The 14896-nt window shown below is 44.5% G+C and overlaps 1 protein-coding gene across 4 annotated transcripts in view; it reads left to right on the top strand.

Annotated features, from left to right (window-relative positions):
* enox1 (ecto-NOX disulfide-thiol exchanger 1) overlaps positions 1–14896 on the top strand; it is a 303520-nt gene that overhangs the window by 91799 nt on the left and 196825 nt on the right. For all 4 annotated transcript variants that reach the window (XM_041211429.1, XM_041211428.1, XM_041211431.1 and 1 more), the window contains one exon: positions 12771–12944. In XM_041211429.1, coding sequence (XP_041067363.1) covers positions 12771–12944 — 174 coding nt within the window. The remainder of the gene's footprint in view (positions 1–12770; positions 12945–14896) is intronic.

Here is a 14896-nt window from a genome sequence, read left to right as displayed (position 1 = left end):
TGAAAATTAAACTTGAACACTGTTGAGATAAGAGACTTGCTGTCGAAGCTCTTCGTCTTGCACTCATCAGGACAGTTTGCAAGAATACCAGCAGTAAAGGGAACAACAATTTAGACTGCATGAGATGGGAGTGCTGATTGGTTGGCAAGTGGACGCTGATTGGTAGAGGTGTTCCCATGGAGAATGCATCAGGGAGCAGTTAACTGCCAAGCTTTTGTGAAAATTCAAACCAGGCAGCTTGACTCTGGGCAAGATATTGCCATGGAGAACAAAGCAGGAAATGGTTGTCCCCCAAGCTTTTGTTTAGTTGAAATTAATCTTAAATTGGTTTTCAGTGTAATTCTTAGCAAAATCAGCATTGTTTAGCAAGTGAGTATGAGATTATCAGTCAGGCTCATAGTGTGGCTCACTTACACATGCTAGAAGCTACATGTATTCACACATTGGACCCTTTACTTTCCAGTCAAAAGGAGCTTGTCCACACTTTGTACCTTTTTCAGCTAAACAAAAGCTTGGGGGACAGCCAAGGTTCACTCCCCATGGCAATACCTTGACCAATTAGAGTCGATCTACTTGGTTTGAATTTGAACAAAAGTTTGGCAATTAACTGTTCCCTGGTGCATTCCCCATGGCAACACCTCTACCAAACATATTCCACTTGTCAACCAATCAGCACTCTCTTCTCTGGCAGTATAAATTGATGTTCCACTTTTGGTATTCTTGGGAGCTGTCCTGATGAGTGCAAGACAACAAGCTTTGACAGCATGTCTCTTTTTTCAGCAATACTAAAATTAAATTATCAGATGGCAGGTGCAGTGCTGTGGAATGTTAGGTTGTAGCAACTACAACTTGTTCTGATACCACTCCCAAAATCAACATCCAAGTGGAATATAAACTAAGGAAATACCTGTACCTGTAGAAGCTCCAGCTATTGTAGTGAGCAAGGAGCAGTAGGAGGCTCAGTAAGCTCTTACTAATATTGCAGATACTGGAAATCTGAAATCAAAACCAAAAAGAAACACTGGAAATATTCAGCAGGTTAGGCAGCACCTGTGGAGAGTGAAACAGAATTAATGTTTCAGGTTGATGCCCTTTCATCAGAACTGGAAGAAGTTAGAAATTCATCAGTTTATGAGCAAGTTAGCACATATAAGTTCTTATTAAGGACTGAGTAGTGGGTTGCCAGGGTACAAATGTTAATAAGGTCCTCTGTTGCTTTTCACAGAGGTGCTAACCCATTATTAAAATAGCAGAGAGGGAAGATTGAGAATAATGCTTTCACTTCACCATTAGTATGGACTCTCTAGGCCTAATGTAGCCTCTTTCTTCTGTACCATTAAGCCTCTATGACCTAAGTATACCAAAGCATAATTTTGGTTTAAGATCCGATTTGAAGCTCTCAGAGAAAAGTAGACAAAGCTGCAAGTTAGCTGCTAGAAGCATGCAGGGCCAATGTAAGAGTATTAGGCATCCAAGCCTTGCACATCACCACCCATCTCCCTCCACCCCCTCCCTCCCACAATTAACCTTTTCAAATGAATATTGTGTATTAATATTGAGAATAATATTCTCAATCAATTAAGGCAGTAAGCAGGTAAAATGTCAGAGAACATACAATGCACAGTTATCGTAATCACAACAGAACTAGCACAAGTGGAGATTTTTTGAAATGTGTGTTCTATTTCTGTCATTTTAGATTAAATTGTTTTAGTTCAAATCAATGTTGTGGCTTATTTTATATCTCTGAGCTATGCAGAGATGACACACCAGCTTATACGTGTGTAGGAATTTGATTTACAGTGCTTTAACTTGTCTGCTCTCTCATGCTTTCAGGGCTGATGCAGCCACTAGGCAAAATAGGTGGTCACCCAGAGTTACAAAATGTTTGGCGGGGGGTGGGGTGGGGGGGGGGGGGGGGGGGGGGGGGAGGTGGGGGAGGTGGTGGCGGGGTGGGGGGAGGGGGGGCGGTTGCGGTGGGGGGAGAGAGTTAGGGAGTGGCAAAAAGCTGAATGAACTATTCCTGAAACTAAACAGGTTTTAACAGTGGGAGTGAAAGGTCTAGATCTACTAATACACATCCACATAAACTGACATACACATAGACTTCCATGTATTCACATTGCAGTCTTTCCCAAAATTTCATATTCCCCATTCTGTTTATGTGACAGTTTAAGAAACTTGTACGTCCAATCGATTATTCTAAGACTCTGAATCAGTAAATAATATCAAAGAATGCAATTTAATCTAGCCCACACTATCATAGTGATTATAGATTCTGTAAATTGCGCATAAAATCATCCAGTAACTCTTGCAGGAACACATCATGTGATGTGCATCTCTATGATGTGCATCTCTTCTAGTACAGATGCTGTAAAAAGTGTAGAAAAGTGAGAATGTACAATCAGTATCATAATATTCTCCTTTTTTATGTCAAATAAATATGTAATTGTAAGTGACGAATTTGTATTCATACTAATGCTCAATATTCATTTTCGAAGGTTCATTGTGGGAGGGGAATATGGGCACATGGCTGAATGTTTGCCGAGGGTGCCTAATGCTCTTGCACTGGTTCTGCATGTTTCGAGCAGCTGGTTTCCTGCTTTGTTTACCTTTCTCTGAGTTCATACCCAAGCTTAACTAATCAAGCACAGTAAGCATCAACAGTAAACAGAGTCTCATAATCAAACAGAGAACAAATAAACAATTGAACACTACAGATATCGGATAATTTGAGGCAGATGTAGTCAGAATTTGTACACTGAGGTCTCACAGGAACTGAAATAAACATAAAAACACCACACATCATATATAACCATGTTTTAGATACAAGCTAATCAAATAAATAATTAGCACACCTTTTGAATAAAAAGGAAATGAAACACACGGAAATTCAGATCAGGAGTAGGCCATTCAGCCCCTTGAGCTCGCTACATCATTAGAAGGAAATAATTAAATTTAGATTATTCCTTTCATGATCTCAAGATGTCTCAACGCACTTTACAGCCAATGGAGTACATTTGAAATGTACTTACTGTTGAAATTGAGAAAATATGCCCACAAATTTATACACCACAAGATCCCAAAAACAACAGTCTGATAATGTCCAGATAATGGCCTAGCAAGCAACTCAGTTGTATCAAACCGCTTAAAAGTCTAAAAGGGATGAAATTAGATGGACAACCTGGCATCAACCTGGGCACTGGAAACAACAACAGCAACCTCAGCCCTGCTGACCCTGCAAAGTCCTCCTTACTAACATCTGGGGGCTAGTGCCAAAATTGGGAGAGCTGTCTCACAGACTAGTCAAGCAACAGCCTGACATAGTCATCCTCACAGAATCACACCTTACAGATAATGTCCCAGACTCCACCATCACCATCCCTGGGTATGTCCTGTCCCACTGGAAGGACAGACCCGGCAGAGGTGATGGCACAGTGATATACAGTCAGAAGGGAGTGGTCCTGGAAGTCCTCAGTATCAACTCAAGACCACATGAAGTCTCATGTCATCAGGTCAAACATGGGCAAGGAAACCTCCTGCTGATTACCACATACTGCCCTCCCTCAGTTGATGAATCAGTGCTCCTCCATGTTGAACACCACTTGGAGGAAGCACTGAAGGTGGCAAGGGCACAGATTGTACTCTGGTTGGGTGGACTTCAATGTCCATCACCAAGAGTGGCTCAGTAGCACCACTACTGACTGAGCTGGCTGAGTCCTAAAGGACATAGCTGTTAGACTGGGTCTGCAGCAGGTGGTGAGGGATCCAATAAGAGTGAAAAACGTACTTGACCTCATCCTCACCAACCTGCATGCTGCAGATGCATCTGTCCATGACAGTGTCGGTAGGAGTGACCATCGCACAGTCATTGTGGAGACAAAGTCCCGCCTTCACATCGAGGATACCCTCCATTGTGTTGTGTGGCATTACCACCATGGTAAATGGCATAGATTTCGAACAAATCTAGCAACTCAAGACTGGGCATCCATAAGGCGCTGTGGGCTTTGAACAGCAGCAGAATTGTACTCAAACTCAATCTGTAACCTCATGACCCGGCATATCCCCCACTCTACCATTACAATCAAGCCAGGGGATCAAACCTGGTTCAATGAAGAGTGCAGGAGGGCATGGCAGGAGCAGCACCAGGCATACCTAAAAATGATGTGTCAACCTGGTGAAGCTATAACACAGGACTACTTGTGTGCCAAACAGCATAAGCAGCAAGTGATAGTTGGAGCTAAATGATACCACAACCAACAGATCAAATCTAAGATCTGCAGTCCTGCTACATGCAGTCATGAATAGTGGTGGACAATTGAACAATGGCTGAAGGAGGAGGCTCCACAAATATTCCCATCCTCAGTGATAGAGGAGCCCAGCTCATCATTGCAAAAGATAAGGCTGAAGCATTCTCAACAATCTTCAGCCAGAAGTGCCGAATGGATTTTTCATCTCGACCTCCTCCAGAGGACCCCAGCATTACAGATGCCAGTCTTAGGATAACTCGATTCAATCCACGCGATATCAAGAAATGGCTGAAGGCACTGGATACTGCAAAGGCTATGGGCCCTGACAACATTCCGGCGATAGTACTGAAGACTTGTGCTCCAGAACGTGCCGCGCCCCTAGCCAACCTAGCATAAAGGAAGATGGTTGTGGTTGTTGGAGGTCAATCATCTCAGCTCCAAGACATCACTGCAGGAGTTCCTCAGGGTAGTGTCCTAGGCCCAACCATCTTCAGCTGCTTCATCAATGACCTTCCTCTCATCATAAGGTCAGAAGTGGGGATGTTCGCTAATGATTGCACAATGTTCAGCACCATTCATGACTCATCAGATACTGAAGCAGTCCATGTTCAAATGCAACAAGATATGGACAATATCCAGGCTTGGGCTGACAAGGTTAACGTTCGTGCCACAAAAATGCCAGGTAATGACTATCTCCAACAAGAGAGAATCTAACCATCACCCCTTGATGTTCAATGGCATTACCATCACTGAATTGCCCACTACCAACATCCTGGGGGTTACCGTTGACCAGAAACTGATCTGGACTAGCCATATAAATACTGTGGATACAAGAGCGGGTCAGAGGCTAGGAATCCTGCGGTGAATAACTCACTTCCTGACTCCCCAAAGCCTATCCACCATCTACAAGGCACAAGTTAGGAATGTGATGGAATACACCCCATTTGCCTGGATGAGTACAGCTCCATCAACACTCGAGAAGCTTGATACCATCCAGGACAAAGCAGCCCGCTTTATGGGCACCCCTTCCACAAACATTTATTCCCTCCACCACTGACGCACTCAGTGTGTGCCATCTACAAGATGCAAAGCAGAAACTCATCAAGGCTCCTTAGACAGCACCTTCCAAACCCACAACCACTACCATCTAGAAGGACATGGGCAGCAGATAGATGGGAACACCACCACCTGGAATTTCCCTCCAAACTACTCACCATCCTGACTTGGAAATATATCACTGTTCCTTCACTGTCGCTGGGTCAAAATCCTGGAACTCCCTCCCTAACAGCACTGTGGATGTACCTATACGACATGAACTGCAGCGGTTCAAGGAGACAGCTCACCACCAGCTTCCCAAGGGCAATTAGGGATGGGCAATAAATGCCCACATCCCATGAATGAATCAAAAGATAATCTATTTTTGTGACATTGATTGAGGTATAAACTGTGGCCAATACACCATGGATTACCTGGCACTTCTTGTAGTCCCTTGCATTAACTGGAGAAAGCAGATAGGATCCCAGTTTAAAATCCCATGCTAAATACAGCACCTCCAACTCTGCGTCACAAACTCAGCACTACAATGAAGTGTTGGCCTAGATTTGTATAGCCAAGTCTTCAAATAGGACTTGAATCTATAACCCTCTACCTCAAAGGCAAGCGTGCTACTAGCTGAGCCACTGCTAACATGGTCAGTGCGACACAATCAATCATCACTGATCTGTATCCTAACTCCATTGACCCACCTCAACTCCATATCTCTTGGTATCCTTGTCTAACTAACGTCTCATCACCTTAGAGTTGAAAGGTTCATTTGATCCAACATCCACAGCCTTTTGGGATAAAGGGTTTGAGATTCGCACTGCCTTTTGTGTGAGAAAGTCTTGACTTCTTTTCTGAACGGCTTTTAATATGATGTCCCCTTGTTCTTGATCACCCCACTAGAGGAAATAGTTTCTCTTTATCAAATCCTTGTGCCATTTTAAACACTTCGGCAGATCACCCCTCAGTCTTCTAAATCAGGGAAATCTAAGCCAGGTTAATGCAACCTGTCCTCATAACTTAATCCTTTTAGTCTCAGGATCATTTTGGTGTATCTTCTCCAAAGTATATCCTCCCTAAGTTGCAGTGCCCAGAACGGAACACAGTCGTGCAACTAGGGCCTGACCAAGGTTCTTGCCAATTAAAGAATTAATTAAAGCTCTAAAGTTGGTGCCTCAATGAAGCATTATGTCTTTTGTTCTCTAAATGCTCACAGTTTTAACCCCATTAATGGCTTCCTGTTCCACGTGTGCAAATAGGTCACACTGAATTCTGCCGACGTCTGGCGTCTTGTTAAATGATGTCAGCAGAATATAACGTTAGCACCAGCTTGAATGATTTTGAGATTTTGCATATTTTCAATGATCACACTGCAAATTAAAGCCATCTCGACGAGGTTTCAGAGTACATCCAGGAACTGTGATTGTGCTAAAGGAGAACTTGATGTGAAACTTTCAGAGATGGCTGCTAATCTCTAGAATCACTTCTAATTGATGATCATTGATCATATCTGAACTCAGTTACTATACAGATGGTTACAAAACAAAGGAGGCCATTCAACCCATAGTGCCTGTGCTAGCTCTCTGAATGAGCAATTTGCCTAGTGCCACTCTCCATGTAGTCCTGCACATTCTTCCTTTCCAGATAATAATCCAATTCCATCATGAATGCCTTGATTGAACATGCCTCCCCTCCAAAGCAGTGAAAAACTCTCAGAAGAAGACATGCGAGCAAATTCCTTTCACTTAGTTGAAGAAGCAGTCATCTTGGATCAGTAGTTAAATGCCGCCCATCCTGTCAGTTTCACAGTCCCGTCAATGCCCACCCTGCTCTCCCCTTGTTGACCCTGGCGAGAAGAGAGGGAGCTCCAGGACTTTGAAGGAAAGGCGATATCTTTCCAAGTCAGGGTGGTGAGTGACTTGGAGGGAAACTTGCAGGTGGTGATGTTCCTATGTGTCTGCAGCCTTTGTCCTTCTAGATAGTAGTGGTCATGAGTTTGGAAGGTGCTGTCTAAGGAGCCTTGGTGAATTCCTGCAGTGCATCTTGTAGATGGTACACACTGCTGCTACTGTGCGTTGGTGTTGGAGGGAGTGAATGTTTGTGGATGTGGTGCCAATCCAGCAGACTGCTTTGTCCTGGAGGGTGTCAAACTTCTTGAGTGTTGATGGAGCTGTACTCATCCAGGCAAGTGGAGAGTATTCCATCACACTCCTGAGTTGTGCCTTGTAGATGGTGGACAGGCTTTGGAGAGTCAGGAGATGAGTTACTCACTGCAGGATTCCTAGCCTCTGACCTGATCTTGTAGCCACAGTATTTATATATGGCCAGTCCAGTTCAGTTTCTGGTCAATGGTAACCCTCTAGGATGTTGATAGTGGGGGACTCAGTAATGGTAATGCCATTGAATGTCAAGGGGCGATGGTTGGATTCTCTCTTGTTGGAGGTACTTGTGTGAATGTTACTTGCCACTTGTCTGCCCAAACCTGGACATTGTCCAAGTCTTGCTGCATTTGGACATGGACTGCTTCAGTGTCTGAGGAGTTGTGAGTGGTGCTGAAAATAGTACAATCATCAGTGAACATCCCCACTTCTGACCTTATGATGGGTGGAAGGTCATTGGTGAAGCAGCTGAAGATGGTTGGGCCGAGGACACTGCCCTGAGGAACTCCTGCAGTGATGTCCTGGAGCTGAGATGACTGACCTCCAACAACCACAACCACCTTCCTTTGTGCTAGGTATGACTCCAGCCAGCAGAGAGCTTCCCCCTGAACCCCATTGACTCCAGTTTTGCTCGGACTCCTTGAGCCACACTCGGTCAAATGCGGCCTTGATGTCAAGGCCAGTCATTCTCACCTCACCTCAAGAGTTCAGCTCTTTTGTCCATGTTTGAACCAGGGCTGTAATGAGACCGGGAGCTGAGTGGCCCTGGTGGAACCCAAACTGGGCATCAGTGAGCAGGTTATTGCTAAGTAAGTGCTGCTTAATAGCACTGTTGATGACCCCTTCCATTACTTTACTGATGATGGAGAGCAGACTGATGGGGCGGTAATTGGTCAGGTTGGACTTGTTCTGCTTTTTGTTTACAGGACATACCTGGGCAATTTTCCACCTAGATGGGTAGATGACAGTTTTGCAGCTGTACTGGAACAGTTTGGTTAAGAGTGAGGCAAGTTCTGGAGCACAAGTCTTCAGTACTGTTGCCAGAATATTGTCACGTCCCATAGATTTTCCAGTATCCAGTGCCTTCAGCTGTTTCTTGATATTATGTGGAGTGAATCAAATTGGCTGAAGACTGACATCTGTAATGCTGGGGACACCCCGAGGAGGCCAAGATGGATCATCCACTCGGTACTTCTGGCTGAAGATTGTTGCAAATGCTTCAGCCTTATCTTTTTCACTGATGTGCTGGGCTCCCCCTTCATTGAGGATGGGGATATTTGTGGAGCCTCCTCCTCCAGTGAGTTGTTTAATTGTGCACCACCATTCATGATTGGACGTGGCAGGACTGCAGAACTTAGATCTGATCCTTTGGTTGTGGAATCGCTTAGCTCTTTCTACCACTTGCTGCATATGCTGTTTGGCACACAAGTAGTCCTGTGTTATAGCTTCACCAGGTTGACACTTCATTTTCTGGTATGCCTGGTGCTGCTCCTGGCATGCCCTCCTGTACTCTTCATTGAACCAGCGTTGATTTCATGACATGATGGTAATGGTAGAATGGGGGATATGCCAGGCCATGAGATTACAGATTGTGTTCAAGTAACATTCTGCTGCTGCTGATGGCCCACAGCACCTCATGGATGCCCAGTCTTGAGTTGCTAGATCTGTTCAGCATCTATCCCATTTAGCATGGTGTTAGTGCCACACAACATGATGGAGGGTATCCTCAATGCGAAGATGGGACTTCATCTCCACAATGACTGTGCGGTGGTCACTCCTACCGATTCTGTCATGGACAGATGCATCTGTGGCAGGCAGGTTGGTGAGGATGAGGTCAAGTATGTTTTTCCCTCTTGTTGGTTCCCTCACCACCTGCCGCAGACCCAGTCTAGCAGCTATGTCCTTTAGGACTCGGTCAGCTCAGTCTGTAGTGGTCTTACCGAGTCACTCTTAGTGATGGACATTGAAATCTGCCACCCAGAGTACATGCTGCCCCCTTGCCACCCTCAGTGCTTCCTCCAAGTGATGTTCAACTGAGGGTGGTACATGGTTGTCAGCAGGAGGTTTCCATGCCCATGTTTGACCTGATGCCATGAGACTTCATGGAGTCCAGGGATGATGTTGAGGACTCCCAGGGCTATATACCGCTGTGCCGCCACCTCTGCTGGGTCTGTCCTGCCAGTGGGACAGGATATACCCAGGGATGGTGATGGTCGTGTCTGGGACATTATCTGTAAGATATGATTCCATGAAGATGACTATGTCAGGCTGTTGCTTGACTAGTCTGTGAGACAGCTCTCCCCATTTTGGCACTAGCCCCCAGATGTTAGTAAGGAGGACTTTGCAGGGTTGACAGGGCTGAGTTTGCTGTTGTCTTTTCCGGTGCCTGGGTTGATGCCGGGTGGTCCGTCCAGTTTAATTCCTTTTTTGTGACTTATTAGTGGTTTGATACAACTGAGTTGCTTGCTAGGCCATTTCAGAGGACAGTTAAGAGTCAACGATATTGCTGTGGGTCTGGAGTCACCAGACCGGGTAACGACAGCAGATTTCCTTCCCTAAGGGGACATTAGTGAACCAGATGGGTCTTTCCAACATTCGACAATGGTTTAATGGTCATCGTTAGATTTTTAATTCCATACTTTTATTGATTTCAAATTCCACAATATGCTGTGGTGGGATTCGAACCCCACAGAGTTACCCTGGGTCTCTGGATTACTAGTCCAGTAAGAATAACACTATGTCACCATTTTCTCCACTTTAAGTTGATTTTTGCCATACTGTCTGGCTCAAAACAAGAACTAGATTGAACTGGGTCTGTACACATCACTTCAGTCTCTAGTGCAACTATGAAATGTGGCCCCTTGAATGCTTACACATAACACATAGTTCCTAGCTAAGTAGTTTCTAGCTATTTACAGATATTTACAGATAATACAACAATATATAACTTAGCCTCCTGCATATTGACACCCAGCAAGCTGGCATTTTAAAATATCCTTGAATTTTCCTGGTGGAGGAAACAAATACTGAGAAAAGAAGTGAATACACAGAGTGATTTGAACCAGGCCAGCCAAGCAGAAACTGGCTGGTTGGCAGCTTGAAGTGAGATTTTCCCACTATCTCTGATATTAACCTGCTGGAGGATGGAATGTTGGTGGAGGGAGGTCAAAACCTTTTGGATAGATGCAAATTGGAGTCCTGCTTGGTTAGCGGCAGCTGGTGGGAAGGAGAAAGAGAATCCCCCAAGGTTAGTGGAAGACGTTCCTCTGTGGGATAGATAAAGAGTCAGAAGTGCTGCACAAGGGTAGCTACAGCATCCCCTTCCCTCAACTCCTCCCCACCACCACCTCGAGATCCTCTCACAAACCCCCCATGCATCCCCACTCCCGTTGCCCTCACAGGAGAAACAGGTATAATCATTGTCATCTCTTGCTGTCTCTGGCAGGTGGGAAAATTTCCTCACCATTTAATACTGAAAACCCATTGTGAGTTAAAGCTACCCAACCCCTGCCCCCGCACCCCCCCCCCCACCCCCTGCACCCCCCCACCCCCCCCCCCCCCCCCCCCCCCCCCCCCCCGCCAACACCCTTCCCCACTGTGTCCTCTCCTGACTTCACCAGTATCATAAATATGCACTCCAGTAGTAAAACCATGCCAACACTTACAATCACAGATCCCTGCATGCTTAACTGTCCGGATTCTCTGTGTTTTGACACAGAATTTTCAGCACTGGTGAAAAGCATGTGGCTTTGAGAAGAACAGAAAAACTCAAGCCAAGCGATTTGATTTCCATATGCAAGCAATCTGCCTGTACACTTAACATCATCAAAACAAGTGAATGTGACGCTCAAGCCAGGCTTCACGCTGTTGCTGGCCGGCACCCCCCATTTAACAGAAATTGAAGGAGCATGGATTTGACAGGTGAATCTACACAGCTGAAAGGCCCATGATGTGTTTTCTCCTCATGTAGTGCGTTTTGCTGTTAGCATCATCTGTTAGCACTGGAATCCAACCAAAATGACAGCCATTAACTTAGGAGAACCAAGTTAGGTATTATTCTACAACTGTACCGAGGGAGTCCTGCACTGTCAGAGCTGTCGTCTTTTAGATGAGACAATAAACCAAGGCCGCCTCCCTTCTAAGATGAATGATTTAGACCCCACGGCATTATTTTGGAGTAGAACAGGAGAGTTATCCCTGGTGTCCTGGCCAATATTTATCTCTCAATCAACATCACAAAATTAGGTTTTCTGGTTATTATCTCATTGCTGTTTGTGGGAGCTTGCTGTGCGCAAATTGGCTGTTGCCTTTCCCAGACTACAACGTTGCCTGCGTTTCAAGAGTTTAGTGAAATCTGCATAAGCGGGCACACCCCAGCGGAAGAGACCCACTATAACTGGGCACCTATTGCTAGGCATCATAATTTGCCTGACAAAGCATACAAGAGCCAATCTGAAAGCACAGGCACTCTCAAATTATGATCCAGGATTGAACAAAGGACTGAATGTTTGCATGCCTGGATCCCCAGAATAGGACTGCCACTATGTATGCTGGGCTCTACTGAAAATGTTTACAGCTACATATAATGACTATCTTGAAAGCAAGGACACAGGCGAAAAAAAATAGATGGTGCCAATCTCTAAAATGTCCACAATTTACAGGTTTCACTCTATTGGCCGTGAAGCACTTAGGGACATTCAGAGTTCATATGAAAGGCGCTTTTTAAATGCGAGTTCTTTCTTTTCTGACCATTGTCAGGTTTGTGTCTGCTTGCAATATGCATGTTCAGTATAAACACAGAAGGGTAATTCTTGCAAGGCTACACTTCCACTGTTGAGCATTGTTAACAGAAGTGGAGATGAGGGAATATATTGTCACCGTTAGTGCCCAGAATCAGGCACAAGGCACTTGATGTTTGATTCTTTAACCTGTGTTCCAATACAGGGAGTTTCCATATTGAGAGTCTTGCTTATAATGTGTTTGCAATCAAAGCAAGGTGTTTTATGGAAAGGTCGCTAACACACAGTGAATCAGTAGAAAGACTAACTGTTGTAATACGTCTTTAAGAGATAGCAGCATGACATCACCAGAAGGGAAATGTGTCATGTGATCCAGTCTCAGTTTCACTTTTGCTTTTGAACAGAGCACACACACACAACTCTTCTGCTGATGTCTTCAAGCTTTCTATCTATCTATAAATGTTCTAATCTGGCTGTTCTAAATACATAAACCCACAACATGTTTTATATAATCCCTTATGAATGATTGCTGTTTATATCAGTTTAATAGCACAACAGTAACATGAATTTTCTTCTGTCTACAGACCCCATCTGTGTCCCAGCGTTTGAACATGGCCTAGGGCTAATGGCAGGAATGGCACCAGTCAACCCCATGATGACTGGGATTAGCTTACTGCGACCGGCTGTCCCACCAGGGTTACCAGTAATGAAAGAAATTATCCACTGTACAAGCTGTACCCTCTTCCCAGCCAACCCAAGTAAGCCTAAGAATCACATCACTGTATAGCTTGGATATGTCTCAGTAGGTTGGGGTGGGGGGAATAAAGGTTGAGAGGTTGTAAGCTGAAATAGTTTTTAGAGTCACAGATAAACTGCCACCGTATGCTTAATTGAGATCTGATGTGTCCTTATTTCGGAATGGTCAGTGTTCGTATGGGAACTAACTGTACCTATCTACTAAAGCTGATTTATACTCTGTTGTATGTTATAGATTATTCTCCTTAAGAGGATGCTTTCAGCCTATGTTCTGACCTTGGGACCACATAGCTGTGCTTTACTTCAAAGAGCGCTCTCAGTTGAGGCCCGGGTTTGTGAACGTAGGCGTATTCAGGACATGATGAGTACGTTGAAACCCTTGAGCCTGCTCAGCCACTCATTTAAATCATGGCTGACCAGCACCATGATTCCATTTTTACCCACCTTTGCTCCTTCGCCCTTGACATCCTTACCTAAGAGCAATCTGTCAATGTCCGTCTTGAAAATTGCAACTGCTCCAGTGCCCATAGTCTTTTGGGGTGGCGTGTGCGAGAGCAACCACATTTCTACTCCCTGCTGTGTGTAGAAAAAGTGCTTCCTCATTTCGCTCCTGAATGGCTTAGTTCTAGTTGTAAGATTCCGTCCTCTTGTTTTTCATTACCCCACCCACACAGGGAGCAACTTCTCTACATCTCGATCAAATCCTTTTAACATTTTAAATACCTTGGTCAGATCATAGCTCAGCCTTCTAAATTTGAGGGAAACAAGTTTATGCAACTGGTCCTCATACTACTGTTACCACCAAGATGGGAGGAACGCACGAATTATCCAGCCTCACTACTCCGCAGGCTATTCAAATGTTTAATTTTCTCACCAAAAAGGCCAATTGATTATCTATATCTCTAGTACCCAGAAGATGAGAGACGCTGACCAGGCTTCTTTCAAAAAACTCAGAATGAGTAATTTATGTCAAAACAAAGCTTCTTTTAACAAGCTGCAAGTACTGGTTAACACACCATTGTAATCAGGAATTATAACTCTCTATCTCTTCCTGAAGAATTCCCCCAGCACACACACACACACACACACACACACACACACACACACACACACACACACACACACTAACAGACAAACAAAGGACAAACAGATAGAGTCTCTCTGCAGAGATGGGCTTTGGGGGATGGACGTTATAAAATAAAGGATAAAGTCCACGACACTGTTGACCTGCAGTTCCCTCATGTGAAGATAGGCCACTGGTCCTGGTGGATGCCTCAAGTTCTTACCAACTAGTCCAGCTTTGCAGGTCCAAATACAGGCCAATTACGGTCAAATGAGGGTTCTCTGCCAAAGGTTGATAGCCACACACACAATTTCAGGCAGGGTAGAGAGAGGGAGCTGGCTAGGGTAACCTTCCTTCCGCAGCTTGTTCCCCAACAAAACTGCCTTCAAAACAAGCAGGTTCACAACTTAAGTTTTTTTCTTCTCATCCATGTGATTTCCAGCAAGTTACCAATCTTTTTCAGTTTTTTTTCCCCCATCAATTAAGTTGATTGCAGTTCAAAACAAACAACCAGATCTTCCTCAAGTAGCATAAAGGTCAGGTGATTTCTTGGAAGAGGCCTCCTTGTTTACAGCTCCAAGGTGAACTCATGATCTTTTAAAAAAAATCCCAAGTTAGTATCCACATGTCCCGATCATGCCAGGTCCTTCCATTTCGTAAAAGGAAAATTCAGTCTTGAGAGGTATAATTCTAACATAACCCTCTGAGCCCAGGCATCATTCTGTGCAGCACCCCTGATGATGCTATATTCTTCCAGAGGTGTGATGCGCATCATTCCCTCTTCATTGTAATTCAACCTTATTGAGATTATAGCCAATGTTCCATTAGTCTTTTTGGTTGTTTTTTGTATCTATCTCTTAGCTGTTGGTGATTTAGACTTCCCAAATCTCT

This window comes from Carcharodon carcharias, chromosome 18 (genome assembly GCF_017639515.1).
Source record: "Carcharodon carcharias isolate sCarCar2 chromosome 18, sCarCar2.pri, whole genome shotgun sequence".
In the NCBI taxonomy this organism is placed as follows: Eukaryota; Metazoa; Chordata; class Chondrichthyes; order Lamniformes; family Lamnidae; genus Carcharodon; species Carcharodon carcharias.
Note: the sequence above shows the minus strand (reverse complement) of the source record. Positions and strands in the feature narration are given on the sequence as shown.